Source organism: Clavelina lepadiformis, chromosome 4 (genome assembly GCF_947623445.1).
Source record: "Clavelina lepadiformis chromosome 4, kaClaLepa1.1, whole genome shotgun sequence".
Lineage (NCBI taxonomy): Eukaryota > Metazoa > Chordata > Ascidiacea > Aplousobranchia > Clavelinidae > Clavelina > Clavelina lepadiformis.
Genome location: NC_135243.1, coordinates 22,442,270 through 22,456,773, shown reverse-complemented (window position 1 = coordinate 22,456,773; position 14,504 = coordinate 22,442,270). Strand labels below are relative to the sequence as shown.

Below are 14,504 nucleotides of genomic sequence, written 5' to 3'. Positions count from 1 at the left end.
AATGCAGAAATGAACTGCTTATAATAACGAAGCGATAAGTCAGAGTTGTTGAGACAGGCACCGACATAATTCCATGCTTTGGTCCGTAACGGCAGTTCTTAACTTTTTTAGCCTGTTTTTCTAGCAAGGCCGACCACTAAACCAGCTTTCCTGAAGAGGTATGATCAAAGAAGTTTACTACTACAGTAGACATAAATTGGATTAATAATTATTGCGTTTTCAGCGTTGAAGAAATTGAATGCGTCACAGTTAAATAACAGAGAGGCTTGGATGACCATAGTCGTGGCAGATATGGCACTTAGATAATTAAACACCTGTCCACATTTTAAGCTGTTTAAAGGACATTTCCTGTTAGATTGAACAAAGTATTAAACCTGGCATGGTATTGCCCCACAATGTACACGCGGATGTCATGCAGTATAGAGTTGTATTGAATAATAAGCACAGGTATATATCTTAACTGGAACAAGTTTCACAAACACATTTTTAACAAATCATCTCATTGCTCATCCATGTCGAACAATTTCAACAACGTTCAATTTTGTCATGAGCTATAACCACAAAGACACGACTCTGAAGTAAGATCGCAAATTTACATGAACAGAGGATACAAGTCAGAATTTATTAAGCCGACAATTAGGTTGTGATCATGTCAAACCTGAAGATATGTTAAAACTTGATGTCACATACGAGTTCAATTTTATATTATGAGCAAAGTTTGCAAATTATGACGTCATACGCATTTTTCTATATGGCGCGATAAACAGAAGATCCAGATTGCTGCAAAAAGCATTCGACGTAAGTAATAATATGGTTGTATCAATGACGTCACTAATGATAGCAATTCTTGTTTACAAAATAGACAACAACGTAGCAGGGATCTAGTCTGTTTCATCGATTTCAAATAAGGGGTCGGGTGCCATCTCTGCTCTTTCCATCTTTCTTGCTCCACACAAACAAACAACCAACTACGATGAAGAAAGCTGCGATGACACCAACCAGGATCCAGGAATCGCTTCCCCCTTCAATAACTTCATACTTCTCAACACCTGACGTAATTAATGTCGTCATAATGGTATAAAGAAACGCGAAATCGCATTAAGTTTACCTTGACACGTTTTTCCATCTTCTCCAAGAAATTTACCATCATAACACATGCATATGACATCATCGTTACGCATCTCACACACATCACTGCAGCCACCGTTTGACTGTAAAAAATGTAACAAACAAAAATTAAAAATCTTCCTCAAATATGTTGCACAAAACAAATACGACGCGTGAGTTGTTACCTGCTCACAACTCTTCTTCCTGCTATTTTTGATGAAGATAGGTCCGGATGCAACCAGGAGCGAATCAGGTGATGACACGTCACGTTTCCTTTTTTTAGTACAACCAGGCTGATAAAATTATGACAAAATAGTAAAAAATCCTTTAAGGAACGTAATTAAGTTCAAGCGATTTTCAAATGAAGTTAAAGTTCCAAAATCCTTTAATACAAGTGACCCTTTTATAGAAGATACATGCAAGCTTACAGCAGCCGGACATCCAGAGTCAACATCCTCGTGACATATGGTGACGCGGCAATAAACATAAATTGCTTGCTCTTCATTCTCTGACCACACAAAGGACTTAAAATTGAAGGTAGCATTTTTTTCCAGGTAGTTCCGGTCAATTTCGATTGAATCATCGGATTCAAATGGGTTATTAGCTGGACAACTTTTAGATTACAAAAGAAACGTCAATAAATATGTAACAAGGGTCATTCTTGCATTATAGCCAGATCACCTGTTTTCAATGATGTTGTATCTTGTTCCTTCATCATTAGGGTTTTCACTCGGTGTCGCCCAGCATTCCTTTAACTAAATCAAAAACATTATCATAAAATGACGTCATCATCTCTGACGTATGGCAGCAATCATAAATAGAAACATTTCAGTTATTTCAAGCGCTTATCATTTGAAACCTGAACGTGAAAAGCTTCGTCGGATGTACTCAGCTCTAATTTTGTGTAAACGGGATCCGGAACCGTGACCTCAGCACCCCCATCGAGTTCAATCGAATAAGACTGACTTGTGGTGAAGAAAATGTTAACTCCTAATCTTCCTTCTTGCTCAACAGAATCCAGCTCCACTTTCCTGTTGAAAGTTGATCAATGCAACGAGCGTCAACATGTTGCAACAAACGTCTAATACTCACTTGATCTCGGGAACAATCGCTCCAGTTTCAAGCAGTTCTGTCCTGTTGTACTCGCACGTAAGGTTCAAGCATCCATCCATGTAGCGCTGGATCGGTTCAGACTCATTCAATTTAGGAAGACATCGAAGAAGAAAGTGCGCTTTGAGAACGTCGTCTGTGATCTAAGTGGTACGTCACAAAAAATGTTTAGTTGACAGTATCGTAATCTGCCTGAAACAAACATCCGATAAAATAATTCGTTTTGCCTTAATTTTTTAATGAGATGGAAAATACCTCCAATAACGAGCAATTGGACAAACCAAGGTTGAAATTTGGATCATTTGCGTTTGCTTTACACTCGGGGTCAACTAAGTTCACATCGTCGACAGGAGTTGAGCTGATTATGACGTAACCGTCTTCATTTCCGCATAAATCGTACACAGTTTGGTTTAATAACCTAAAAACACCAATAGCACAGTATGTCGGTCAAACTAATCTTACAAGGGCTTCAAGCGGTATGACCAAAGCTATAGAAGATAATCATTAATAATTATTAGTCGAATTAATTTTAATGAAGCTTTAACTTTTAATCACCTGATTTTAACTTGACCCTGGTCGCTGCAAGTAAGCTGTTCTGGAAATAAAAATTCAAAAAAGATTTTGTGAGTTTGTTAAAGTGAAAAAATCTCAACAACAAATGCCTACTTTTTTCAAATGTTATTTGAAATCCTGCTTCCGGGGTGAAAGCGTCTGAAACAAATTGTATTTTTATTTCTTTTCCGGTGATTTCAAATGGATCAGGAGCAGCAATTGTGTTAATATACACAAATCCTGTCCCTTCATCCGATGTTATCTGCGCCAATATCAGATGAGATAAACCACGTAAATTACAAAGTCCCTAAATTTACTTTATAACAATTTCATTCGTTGTACTCACAAAAAGAGGAAGGAAAGGGCCAAGTCCAAATGTAGAATTGAAGGTAACGGTATATGAGGTTGATTGGCGGCTCTCTATCACCGTCTCCTGGATGTAATCGTTTGGATAATTGGCAGGAAAATTTAGTGATTCTACCTTTATCAGAGATTTGTCCACAACATGTACCGATGTTACGTTTGATGTTGGCACTTGGAAAAAGATAAAAAAACATTTTTAAGCTTTACAATAACCTAGGTTTTATTATTGGATGAGTATTTATATCTTATCTATATCTCAAATGTTTAGCGCAACAGATAATTCAGCGATTCCGTCTTTCAAACATCCCAAATCAAATTGAAAACAGTAAAAAAACTGCCGAAAATTATTCTATTTGAAACTTAAACTCAAAACAATTCATGAGAAAATATACACCAAGATTGGAGCAAAATGAGAAAATATCACAAGAACTAAGCTTTAAATTCGTGGATTAATGTTGCTCGGTTTTCCTCATACAACTACTGTTGGGTATTTCTGATTTCCGAGCTTGCGTCAACTCGTGAAACGAACCAATAACGTTAAATATTTATCACAGTCTTCAAGCAAACATAACATACTACTGTATGGCGATGACACAAAAGCCAGAGCATAAGAAGGTGATCGGGTCAGTTCAACCAACGATTAATTAAACTCAGGAATTTTTAGCGCAGGGACTGTTCAACTGACAGACCTTGGTTGAGTCTACCTGGGTTTATTCATTTTTGGTGTGGTCGTAAGTGGATTGAATCGACCTATAGAACCCGGGCGAACTAATATGAGTGCAAACTTCAAGTTCAATGAAGAATGAGGAAATGGAAACAGCAGCAAGCTTAAATGACATTTGACGTAGAAAATTTAAACTTTGTGTCCTGAATAGATGGTGTTGGTCGCTGTTGACGAAAAGTCCTAACAAAACTATACGGCTTGAGGGTGTACCTTAAATATGGGCCTTTCTATCGATCGATTGATCGATTTGAAACGTCGATAAAAACAAAAAGATTAAAGTATGGTGCTGTCAATATTTATGCTTGATGTTTCCGGCATCAATAAAAACTACGAACTATCACCAATCACCTGTAATTTGGATCAGAGAAGCCGATGTTGCTTCGCCAACACAGTGGATGAATCCTTCAGTTAGATTTTGCGGTAATTCAACCCAACCCGGCAATGATTCTGCAATTGTCCCCAGAAACGTGCCGGACGTAGAGCTTCCTTCGTAAAACTAAATACATAAATCATGACGAAATAAAATCAGTCTGTATACAAACGTAATAATGGGTCTCCCGTAAAGTAACAACTGTCTTTCGGTTGCGCTCACAATAAAAACTGTACTTTACGTCTTTAGAAGAGATGATTAATCATTGAATCTCAATTTCTACTTAAATCACCAAGCATCGGAATCCAGGAGAAACGGTTGTGTCTCGTTGTTTCCCAATAAAAACGACCGTCGTTCCATTTATGTCCCGATTAATAGTGGCATTACTCACAGGGCAGCCGCTTGGCAATGATACACTTCCAAAATTGGAAACCACATTAAAATCTGATACTGATGAACACTGCGCATCTACTCCAGCTCCCAGCACTACAACAAGTAAAAGAAATATGAAACCGACAAACATTTTACAGACGCCAGGTTCCCTCGTTATACAACTAAAGTGATAAAAGATGTTACGCGGCATAAAATGTGGCTCATATGGCAGGATGCATCACAAAGAAACAAACAAAGCATGGCAATTTACGGAAATACGAGTCTGTGATGAAACAATGCGATTAAGATAATAAATGCTACATTCTAGGATCACGTTAAATGTTCTAAATATAATACGCAGTATATTATGTAGTGCTTGTACACTGCATGGACATTCAGCAACATACTGTACTGTATAATCGCTCACAATTAATCAGCTTAACCGGTTATGGTATAGATGTGCACCATTTTCAAAGGAGGTCCAGTCGCGCTACGTAATTAAATGGTTTACCGCCATCTAGTTGTTAGCAAATTGCCGCTCCAGTAAAGTAACAAATGCAATAAAGTGACATGACATGTTGTTGATGCAAAACTTGACTATTCGAAAACCAGTCGAAATGATTCAATTTGGCTTCTATCAAAAACAAAATATGTTTTTTAAAACAAACATAAGCGGCCAAATATCCGGGCACAATTTTGTTTGTTGCAAAATCGTTCCCGTTATCCCTTATATGGGCATGAAGCTTATCTACATGACATTCAATCTTGCCAGCATAAAGGATTGACAGCATAAATCTAAAACTGGGAACCAGGAATTTTATGATTGAATTTCATGATTTTATTTTATTTAACGGGAAAACCGGGATTGTTATTTGGAGGTAACTGAAATGAGCTTAAAAGTCATTTTTTGCAAAACTTGACTCGACTCGGGTCTCATTTTATAAAATTGCGTTTATGACTTGACTCGAGACAGTTCTTGTCCATTAGGTTTCTGCATTTTGTAACATTTTTTCCTCGATAAACGTTAAAATGTAATTTAAAATGGGAAAAGAATGAAATTAAAAAAATTCCAAACCTCGTCTGTTGACAGAAACGGTATTTTTGCTTTTGCTTTCCATTTAGTTTGGTTTAAATATCAGATGACTTGACTAGAGTCTTACTTACCAAATGACTCGTCGCGTCTTTTCTTTTGAAAGATTAGACTGGATTTGAGACTCGAGATTGATGACTTGGTTGCGACTCTATTTAACGTTTCGCTACGTAACGTATAACAAGTTGGTAATTGTTTCACATTGAAATAAGTTGTGCGTGTATGACATCTAAAGTAGCTGATTGTAACTGTGACTGTGAAAGTATGTGAATGTAACCTTGAAAGCTCAAAGTATTTTTGTGTATTTGTATTACAGTTGTGCAAATATGAGATCTAACGATTGGAACTTTAACAGTGAAAGTTTGTGATTGTAACTGTGCAAGCTGAAGGTGTTTTTACAAAATTGCTCCTTCGCATTAGATCGTTAAAAATGTATTCTGTCGAACCCTAGTAACCCTGAAATCACGCCATACTGTGCAACCAATTAGCTTAATAAGGAATTATCTTGTGAGGAACAATGCCATGAATTATTTCCGGTTTAATCAAGGATTTCTTCAAAGAAGGAAATGACGATTGCGTTAAAGAAAAACGCTAGAGACGATGCAATGAAACATGGTTTATATTACTGTGCATTAATCGCACATCGATCGAATTATCTTAGTTATTAATGTAACAATGAAAAGATTGTCCGTTATAACACGAACCTGGACAAACCAATGGGTGAGTAAAATCACTAAAGTTTCAATTTTTCCAAGTTAATGAAATATTCTAGCAACACCATGGCACCAGCTAAATATCAAACAATATCAATTGTGCAAGAGCACAACTGCGGACATACGTTATTTGCGTTTTTGTGATGACTTGTTACAAAGTTCGATTTTCGATCCAGTGCAAACGTTTAAATGTTGTTTCGGAGCTTACCTCGAAGTATTTGTAGTAAACAATTAAGTTTTTACACATATTTTTTGCGCAAACATGTCACGTTTCTTTTTCGTTATGACGCGGGTGGAGGTAAGTTTCACAACGTGCAAACAATGTAGGTGACGGCTGGTGTATAGTCAGTGTGGATGTAACTTTTCAATGCGTATTATTGGATGGAATAGGTAGTTACAAACAACATACAACCGGGAGTAGGAAAAGCTTCCTGCACCCAGAGGGTTACCATCCTGATTAGAATGAGAAAAGTATCATAAACTGGTTAGCAACTAACAACAATTTAACGAAAGAAATTTATCCGAGTTCTAAAGGAAATTATTTAACCTGTTTTACTCTTATATGAAATTCCGTTCTTGTTTTAAATCTCAACGAGGAAAACTTGCCATGGTCAGTTTGTGATTGAGCTGCTGTAAACAACACTTTAAATTCCACTCCCACGTAACCTTCGTTGGCCCATACCACCACCACGCTGTATTTGGTGAAACCAAATCGACTTCGATTAGGATCCCTTATGCACAGAAGGGACCTAGCTACAACTGCGGCGTATGCGCATGGTTTGACAAAAAGAACATAGAATCTCAGGGACTGTTTAGGAAAGAACGGCAATTTGATACGGTATGTCAAAATGGCATCGCCTCGCAACAAAAAAGAGATGCATAACGAGCGATTTGGAGTATGAAAAACTGTTGGCTCGGCATACAACACCAAACAAATCAAATATATGCAAAGAAAAGTTCTTTTGCACGAATCAAGTGTCCAACAGTTTGATGCAAAGAAAACAAATGTCCGTCTACCTTCAGGAAAATGAAGAAAAATTCACCGATTGTGATGACATAGGGAGCCATTTCGAACAAAGGTACAGCCGGACTCTTTTCTACAACCAATAACCACTCAATGAAGGAGAAGCTACAACTGCACATGTGCACCATTTTTATGCAAGATGTAGCCCCATGCTATCGTTCAAATATAGTAACAAATGTTTTTAGGTTTAAGAAAATTACTCTTCTGCAGTGGGAACAGTCCCGATCTTAACCCTATGGAAAACTTTTGGACACCGTTGCAAAAATTTAATCGAAAGCATGCCCATAAGAATCAGGGCCGTCATCGAAGCGAAAGGAGGCCACACCAAATATTAAAAATTTTGATGCGAAATACAATATAAATGTTTATTACATAAGCTGGAGTGTCTCCAATCCCCGCCATACGTTCCACAGGGTTGTCAAGATTAGTAGTAATGAAACACATGGTTGCTTTATTGTCTCGTCTGCTTCCGTGTGTCTTAGCTCACCAATCAGACTACGCCGACTCAGAAACGGCGTCCCACAGGGCTCCGTCTTGGCTCCCCTCCTGTTCAACATATACACTTACGACCTGCCCACCACCACCTCCAGGAAATATGCCTATGCAGATGACCTGGCACTCCTGCATTCTGCCGGAGACTGGCAGCCGTTGGAGAGGTATCTTAGCCAAGACATGCAAACACTCACTGCATATCTCCAGAAATGGAAGCTGCAGCTCAGCAAGGTAAAGACAGTGTCGGCGGCCTTCCACCTTAACAACAAGGAAGCACAGCGTGAGATAAGCATCAGTATAAATGGGGAACACCTGCCCTACAGCGCCGAGCCTACCTCGGCGTGACCTTGGACAGGGCACTCACGTATCGTCGACACTTGGAGTCACTGTGCAATAAACTATCTGCTCGCGTCGCACTCCTAAGGCGGCTGGGGGGCCGGCGCAAAAACCCTTCGCATGGCCACCCTGGCACTTGTCCACTCCACCGCCGAGCACTGCGCACCAGTGTGGTGTCGTAGCTCTCATACCCGCCATAAACGACGCGCTGCGTATTGTGACTGGTTGCCTCTGTCCCACTCCAACAGACTATTTACCAATCCTTGCAGGCATCCAACCTGCTGAGCTACGCCGCAAAGGAGCCATGATTTCTCTCGCTCGCCGCGCTTTGGACACTGAACACCTTCTCCATACCACACTCCAGCGACCACCAACTGGAAAGCAGCGACTGAAATCAAGACACCCCTTTGTGCTAGCCGCACAACAGCTACTCAGTAGCGCAGAAGACCTTGGACTAAGTGCGGCGCACTGGACGAACCACATGTGGAGCACTGAGTGGCAAAACAACACCTCCAGTCTCTGTGACTTCATAGCCGACACCGACGGTGTGGTGCAACAGAGCACACCACGTCATCAATGACTGCCCAATCCATCGGCCCCCACATGGTGTGCGTGGTCTGAAAAGATTGGACGAAGACACAATCACATGGCTGATGACCTCATGCCCGGAAATCTAGTCTGGAAGTGGAAAGAAGAAACGCTCAAACGACGAAGATGACCAATAACTCAGCATTCCCTTGTTATCGGAAGGAAGCATCCAGGAAGAAATACTGTAATGCATTTATAACCAGCTCAGCTGAAAAATGAAACAAAATCAGGCAAGATACAAACTAAATAACCCTCAAAACGTTGGCAAAAGTCTTAAGCGTAAAAAGCAAAACTTTAACTTGAGTCAACCTGGGCTACATACACGCACAAGTAGGCCTACTGTACATGCCCAACCATACATGTGACAAAAGTGCAATCAATAAAGTAATACGTTGCTTGCAAGAACGAGTTTAATGGGCCAAAGGCTATCTCTCAGTGTGGAAAAACGGCCTCAAATAATAACCTTAAGCAGTTGAAAGTTTTCTGTACGGCAAATTGCGAAGAAGATGAAGTTTAGCAAACCAGCTGTGCATAATGAAATACCGAAATGAGGGCATTTTCAAATACAGAAAAAGGTCCGGCTTACCAAGGGTTTATCAGTAGAAAAGACCGTGTTACGCGTAAGATGGTTAATCGCTTTCCAATAAGTTCCTAAAAAAAACTTCAGGCTAAGCTGATGGAAACTGGCACAGTGGTCAGTACCAAAACGATTTGACGTAAGTCGTCTTTGGAATTAGGTCTCCAATCGTGCAGGCCAACCCGAAAACGACGCTTGGCTCAGGCGTTGGAGAAGAAACATGTGGACTCAGCAAAGAGATATGCTAGCTGCGATATACAAATGTGGGAAAGGTGCTTTTTTCAGACGAGTGTACTGTACCGCAGATCTCTGTTCCGGGTTTGGAGCAGGCTACGAAGAAAAGTACACTACACCAACTGTGAAACACCCCCTCCCCAGCCAAATGATTTGGGGAGCAATGTCCTACATGGGTCTAGCTGGATCTTGAACCACCATGAATGGTGAAAAATATGTTAAGTTGTTATGAGAGTCCACAACTGCAAGATTTTGCTCCCTGTCATCGAAGCAAGGTGGTAAAGAAATTCTTGGAGCAAAGAAATATCCAAAGGTTGGAGTGGCCCGGAAACAGTCCGGATTTGAATCCGATAAAAAACTTTGAAGATTGAAGTTTCAGAAAAGCATCCCTCAAGCCTTGATGCACTTCAAACAGCAATAAAAGAAGTTTGGGTGAGAGAAATTTCTTCAGATAATTGCTGCAAACTGATTGACAGCATGCCGCGTCGAAGGGCGGTCACACAATACATTAACAATTGTATACTTTTTTTTCAATTCTCTCCCGGATAATCCGCATAAGCCGGAATTTCCAATTCATGATCGGGTGAGTGATCCAGCACTGCTGCACCTAAAGTGACTGAAACTTCATTGCTTTTAAAAAAAGAGTGTGATTAAAAGAATCCATCTTCTTCATAATTTCCCTCAAGTGAAACTGGAATGTCGGCAACTGACCTGTAGAAATCGGTGATCGGACGATTCAACCCGCGGACCTTTACTTTACTCTGTAGCAGAATTGAAGCGCTTTCATTAGCCCATACAGCAGGGGTCGGCAACCTACGGCCCGCCATGCGAAATCGTCCGGCCCGAGACATATTGATTAGTTATCACAAGAATACGGCCCGCCGTGTCTTATTGAGTTTCAAACTGCAGTGTTAGCAGTGTTTGAAAAAATTGTGGTTGTTACGCCATAAGTACGTCGTACTAGTCTATTGTTACGCCATAAATCTGGTGAGAAGGCGGTAGACTAGTATCTCGTAATAAGTACGAGATTGTCTGTAGAGTAGACTAGACTAGTCGTTATAGATACAAAGAGAGACGCACACGAGCTTTAACCTAAAGTTTGTTATAATTTAGGATGTTAGCGAAACGTCGAAAGGTTGATGATGAGTGCCGAGGTTTTAATGAAGAATGGACGGAAAAGTACTTTTCCATACTACACTTTGGTAAACCCACGTGCTTAATTTGCAATCAGTCTGTTTCTGTAAACAAGGAATTTAATATTAAGCGTCATTGTGACACAAAGCGTTCGAAGTTTTCGGAGTACAGAGGCCAAACGAGAAAAGACAAAATTAACCGTCTTAAACTCTGCTTAGAAAATCAGTAAAGTATATTTCAAAAGCAAAACACTGAATCAGAAAAAACACTCAGGCAAGCTATGAGGTCGCCAAAGTAATTGCAAAAAACATGAAACCTTTCACTGATGGTGATTACGTGAAAGACTGTTTGATGGCCGTTGTCGAAGTCATATGCCCGGAGAAAAAAAAATTATTCTCCGATGTTAGCCTTTCTGCAAGAACTGTCACCCGACGAATCGAAGAAATGTCACAGGATGTAAAAACTCGCCAACAAGATTGTCTAAAAAATTTGCAATACTTTTCAATTGCTATTGACGAGAGCACTGATACAACGGACACAGCTCAGCTTGCGGTATTCGTTCGTGGAGTCAGCTCAAATTTTGATATTTTTGAAGATTTCGTTGAGTTAGTTCCTATGAAGGGCACTACAACAGGAGCAGATATTCTGAAGGCACTGTTGCAGTGCACAAACAGTTTGAACCTCGATCTGTCAAAATTGGTGTCGGTAAAAATAAAGGTGCCGTTGCTCTGCTTCAAAAACACTTGGAAGATCTCGGACGCAATGACAAAATCTCAAAGGTACACTGTTTAATTCCCCAGGAGGCGTTGTGCGCCAAGACAACAAACTTGAAGAGTGTTATGGACACAGTGGTGAAAGCTGTGAATATGATTTTGTCTCACAAACGGAATCACCGACAGTTTCGCCAGATGTTACCAGAAGCAGAGAATCAATATGGTGATGCCCTGTATTTCTGCGAAGTTCGCTGGCTAAGTCGAGGAGCTATGCTTGCACGAGTGTATGAGCTGAGAAATGAAATAGCAACGTTCCTTGAAAATAAAAGCATTAACGCCACAGAATTTCGTAATCTAGAATGGGTATCTAATCTTGCCACATCTGAACAAATTGAATTTGCAACTTCAGGGGAAAAAACAACTGATACATGAGATGTGGAGGCACATACTCGCATTTGAAACAAAACTGCGACTCTGGGAATGTCAACTGGACAAAGAAAATTATGTTCACTTTCCTATACTGGAGGAAAGCAAACCTAGTAGCAACACTACATTTGTCACTGTGATACGAAATTTAATTACTGAATTTCCCTCACGCTTTGCCGACATTCGTTCTCTACAAAATAAATTCAGGCTATTCAGTACTCCGTTTGATGTGGACGCCAATACCATTCCCGAAAAATTTCAAATGGACCTCATTGAAATGCAATGCAGTGACGAATTGAAGGCAAAATTTCATACAAAGGGCATATCGCTGCTTGACTTTTACAAAAAGTACCTTCTTGAAAGTGGTGTTTATCCTAGATTGACCAACAATGCAAAAGAAATGGCATCGATGTTTGGTAGCACGTACACATGTGAAGAAATGTTTTCGACAATGAAATTCACGAAGAGCAAGCTAAGATCCCGAATTTCCGACGCCCATTTAGAAAATGTTCTGGTTCTTGCTTCATCTGACTTGTCACCAGATGTTGAAAAACTTTCACAAAGCAAGCAGCATCAAGTGTCACATTAATGCTGTGTTGTTGAAGTGTGAATACATAAATTTTGTTCTTTTTGTGATTGGTATGATTGAGATTGCAGCAATGCAGTGTAATATACTCAAGTGAGTGTGAATTATAGTATTAATGAAAATTCCGGCCCGCCAAAGAGTTGTACACTCGACATTTGGCCCGTGACTAGCAAAAGGTTGCCGACCCCTGCCATACAGGCTACCCTACTGTGCCAGAATAAAATGACCACCCATTACATCTTGGATAGCCTAACCATACTAGATTACGCAATGCCAGTACAGCAATATAATATACAACTATACCACTGGTTACAAGTCTACACTGCCACAAGAATACTCTATTCGTCAGTCAGTTGATTCCAAGGCTGTCACAAGTGAAAACCATAATTAGCGCGTTACACTATTATGTTATCACATTACCTCAAAGATGGCTAGTAGGGGTAGATATATATATATATACAAATGACAAACAAATTAAACTTGTTTTCATGCTAAAAGCGAGCTGTAGATATACCCATATTTTTTTAAATAACTGCATTGTGTAGTCTGTAGGTCTGGCCTACTATTGTCCATTATGTCCAGCTACTCATTTGAGCAGCAATGTGTTGATATACTTCAGTATCAGTGGCATTGCTTTTAACATTTCTCACCATTTTAAAAAAGTCAGGATGCTCTTTCACATACAGTTTGTCAGCAGGTATGTCAAGGGACTTCATTCATTGTTGTGTATGTAACAATCCAACCAAGCTTTCTCACTTCATACAATTTCTGTGGTCTGTTTTTATATCTTTTAAAGTGCTGAATAGTCTTTCAACGGGGGCATTGGCAAAGGGTATTGACAACAAGCAAGCAACAACACTACGCAGATTTTTGTATTTTAATTCCCCAACCACTGATTTTTGAGAAAGACGATTTTGTAAATTCCTCTTCATTAACACCATTCTTGACAGAACATGGTTCTACACTGGCCTGCTTCCTCCATTCCAGGTCAACTAAATCCAGGTGTGCAGCATCTTTCAGAAACTTAAAAAAATTGTATACTATTGTTAGATTAGGTGGGAAGCATCTGATTGCATTGTCTGGAATCAAACACTCCAAGCAGTGAAAAGATTCATTCTTGACTTCTTTAAATCTTTTGCGAATTTGATCAGCCAGTTCAATCATAAAATTGAGGCAAGGTAACCGTACCTGTCTCACTCCAGCCGGATCTCATTTGAAGCACTCAGCAAGGTTAGCTGTTGCTGCTACTCTCACATATATGTGCTTGATTGAAACTCTGCAGTCAGTTTGTTGTAAGTTAATTTCGAACGGGTCAGTTTGTGGTACAAATTTTACTTGAATAAAGCCACAAAGAATTTCTTTTAATAGCTTTGTAACTGCCCCTCTTAAGTGGTGTAGCATAGAGCACCATTTTCATACACACATATCACAATACCACTGCATGTATTCAATTTCATTCACCTCGAGACTGAGGTTGGTGCATTTGGTATGGTACCAGAAGCCACAGCCATCACAGGCTACCCATGACGGTTTAACCGGACCTCTTTTCCACTTTTGCAAAAATTTCTCGCAAGTATTTTTATCTGGCTGTTGTTGTAGTTTTGGAAGATTTCTCTTTACTAAGTGTGCAGATGCTTTTTTGCCTTTTCTTGGACTTTACCACTATCTGTTCCAAAGCTTCATCTGACGATAAATTAACAGGGAGTTTCTTTTTTTTTGCGTTTTGTTGGTTGACTTTGAAATTTTTTGAACGCAAGGAACTTTAAACAGCTCCCGACGAGCCATTTTTGTTCCTGGCAGTATTGTGTTATATTATCTCTCCTTTCTTCACACAAAGCCAAGCTTGATCAACCTCATCACCTTCCATCACAATGGAAATGAGACATCAACATTGGGAAAACTTAAGTCACAAGGATCATTAATAGCTGCGGGATCTGTGCACTGTGAGTGCAACCTTGGTCGTTAACAGCATTCGTACTTGACAAAGTGCCAG

General features: G+C 39.7%; 2 protein-coding genes across 2 annotated transcripts; one reads left to right on the top strand and one right to left on the bottom strand.

Moving 5' to 3' along the window:
• Positions 1-413: 413 nt before the first annotated feature.
• LOC143452867 (uncharacterized) lies at positions 414-4,798 on the bottom strand. Its single transcript, XM_076954005.1, has 13 exons — positions 4,519-4,798; positions 4,205-4,352; positions 3,116-3,303; positions 2,884-3,031; positions 2,773-2,812; positions 2,473-2,635; positions 2,200-2,360; positions 1,967-2,138; positions 1,789-1,862; positions 1,536-1,719; positions 1,293-1,400; positions 1,109-1,211; positions 414-1,049 (listed from the first exon to the last, which is right to left on the bottom strand). The coding sequence occupies exons 1-13, from the start codon at positions 4,747-4,749 to the stop codon at positions 901-903; spliced, it is 1,869 nt and encodes a 622-aa protein (XP_076810120.1). The 5' UTR covers positions 4,750-4,798; the 3' UTR covers positions 414-900.
• A 6,297-nt stretch (positions 4,799-11,095) lies between these two features.
• On the top strand, positions 11,096-11,931 carry LOC143453055 (general transcription factor II-I repeat domain-containing protein 2A-like). The gene is made up of 2 exons (XM_076954207.1): positions 11,096-11,491; positions 11,587-11,931. Exons 1-2 carry the CDS (start codon positions 11,096-11,098, stop codon positions 11,929-11,931), a joined length of 741 nt encoding a protein of 246 aa, XP_076810322.1.
• The last annotated feature ends 2,573 nt before the right edge of the window (positions 11,932-14,504 follow it).

Coding starts and splice junctions, on each gene's coding strand:
- LOC143452867 (XM_076954005.1), bottom strand. CDS start 4,749: ATGTTTGTCGGTTTCATATTTCTTTTACTTGTTGTAGTGCTGGGAGCT. Junction 2,361..2,472: donor CCAATTGCTCGTTATTGGAG/GTATTTTCCATC, acceptor CGTACCACTTAG/ATCACAGACGACGTTCTCAA. Junction 1,863..1,966: donor ACGAAGCTTTTCACGTTCAG/GTTTCAAATGAT, acceptor TTTTTGATTTAG/TTAAAGGAATGCTGGGCGAC.
- LOC143453055 (XM_076954207.1), top strand. CDS start 11,096: ATGAAACCTTTCACTGATGGTGATTACGTGAAAGACTGTTTGATGGCC. Junction 11,492..11,586: donor ATCTGTCAAAATTGGTGTCG/GTAAAAATAAAG, acceptor TTAATTCCCCAG/GAGGCGTTGTGCGCCAAGAC.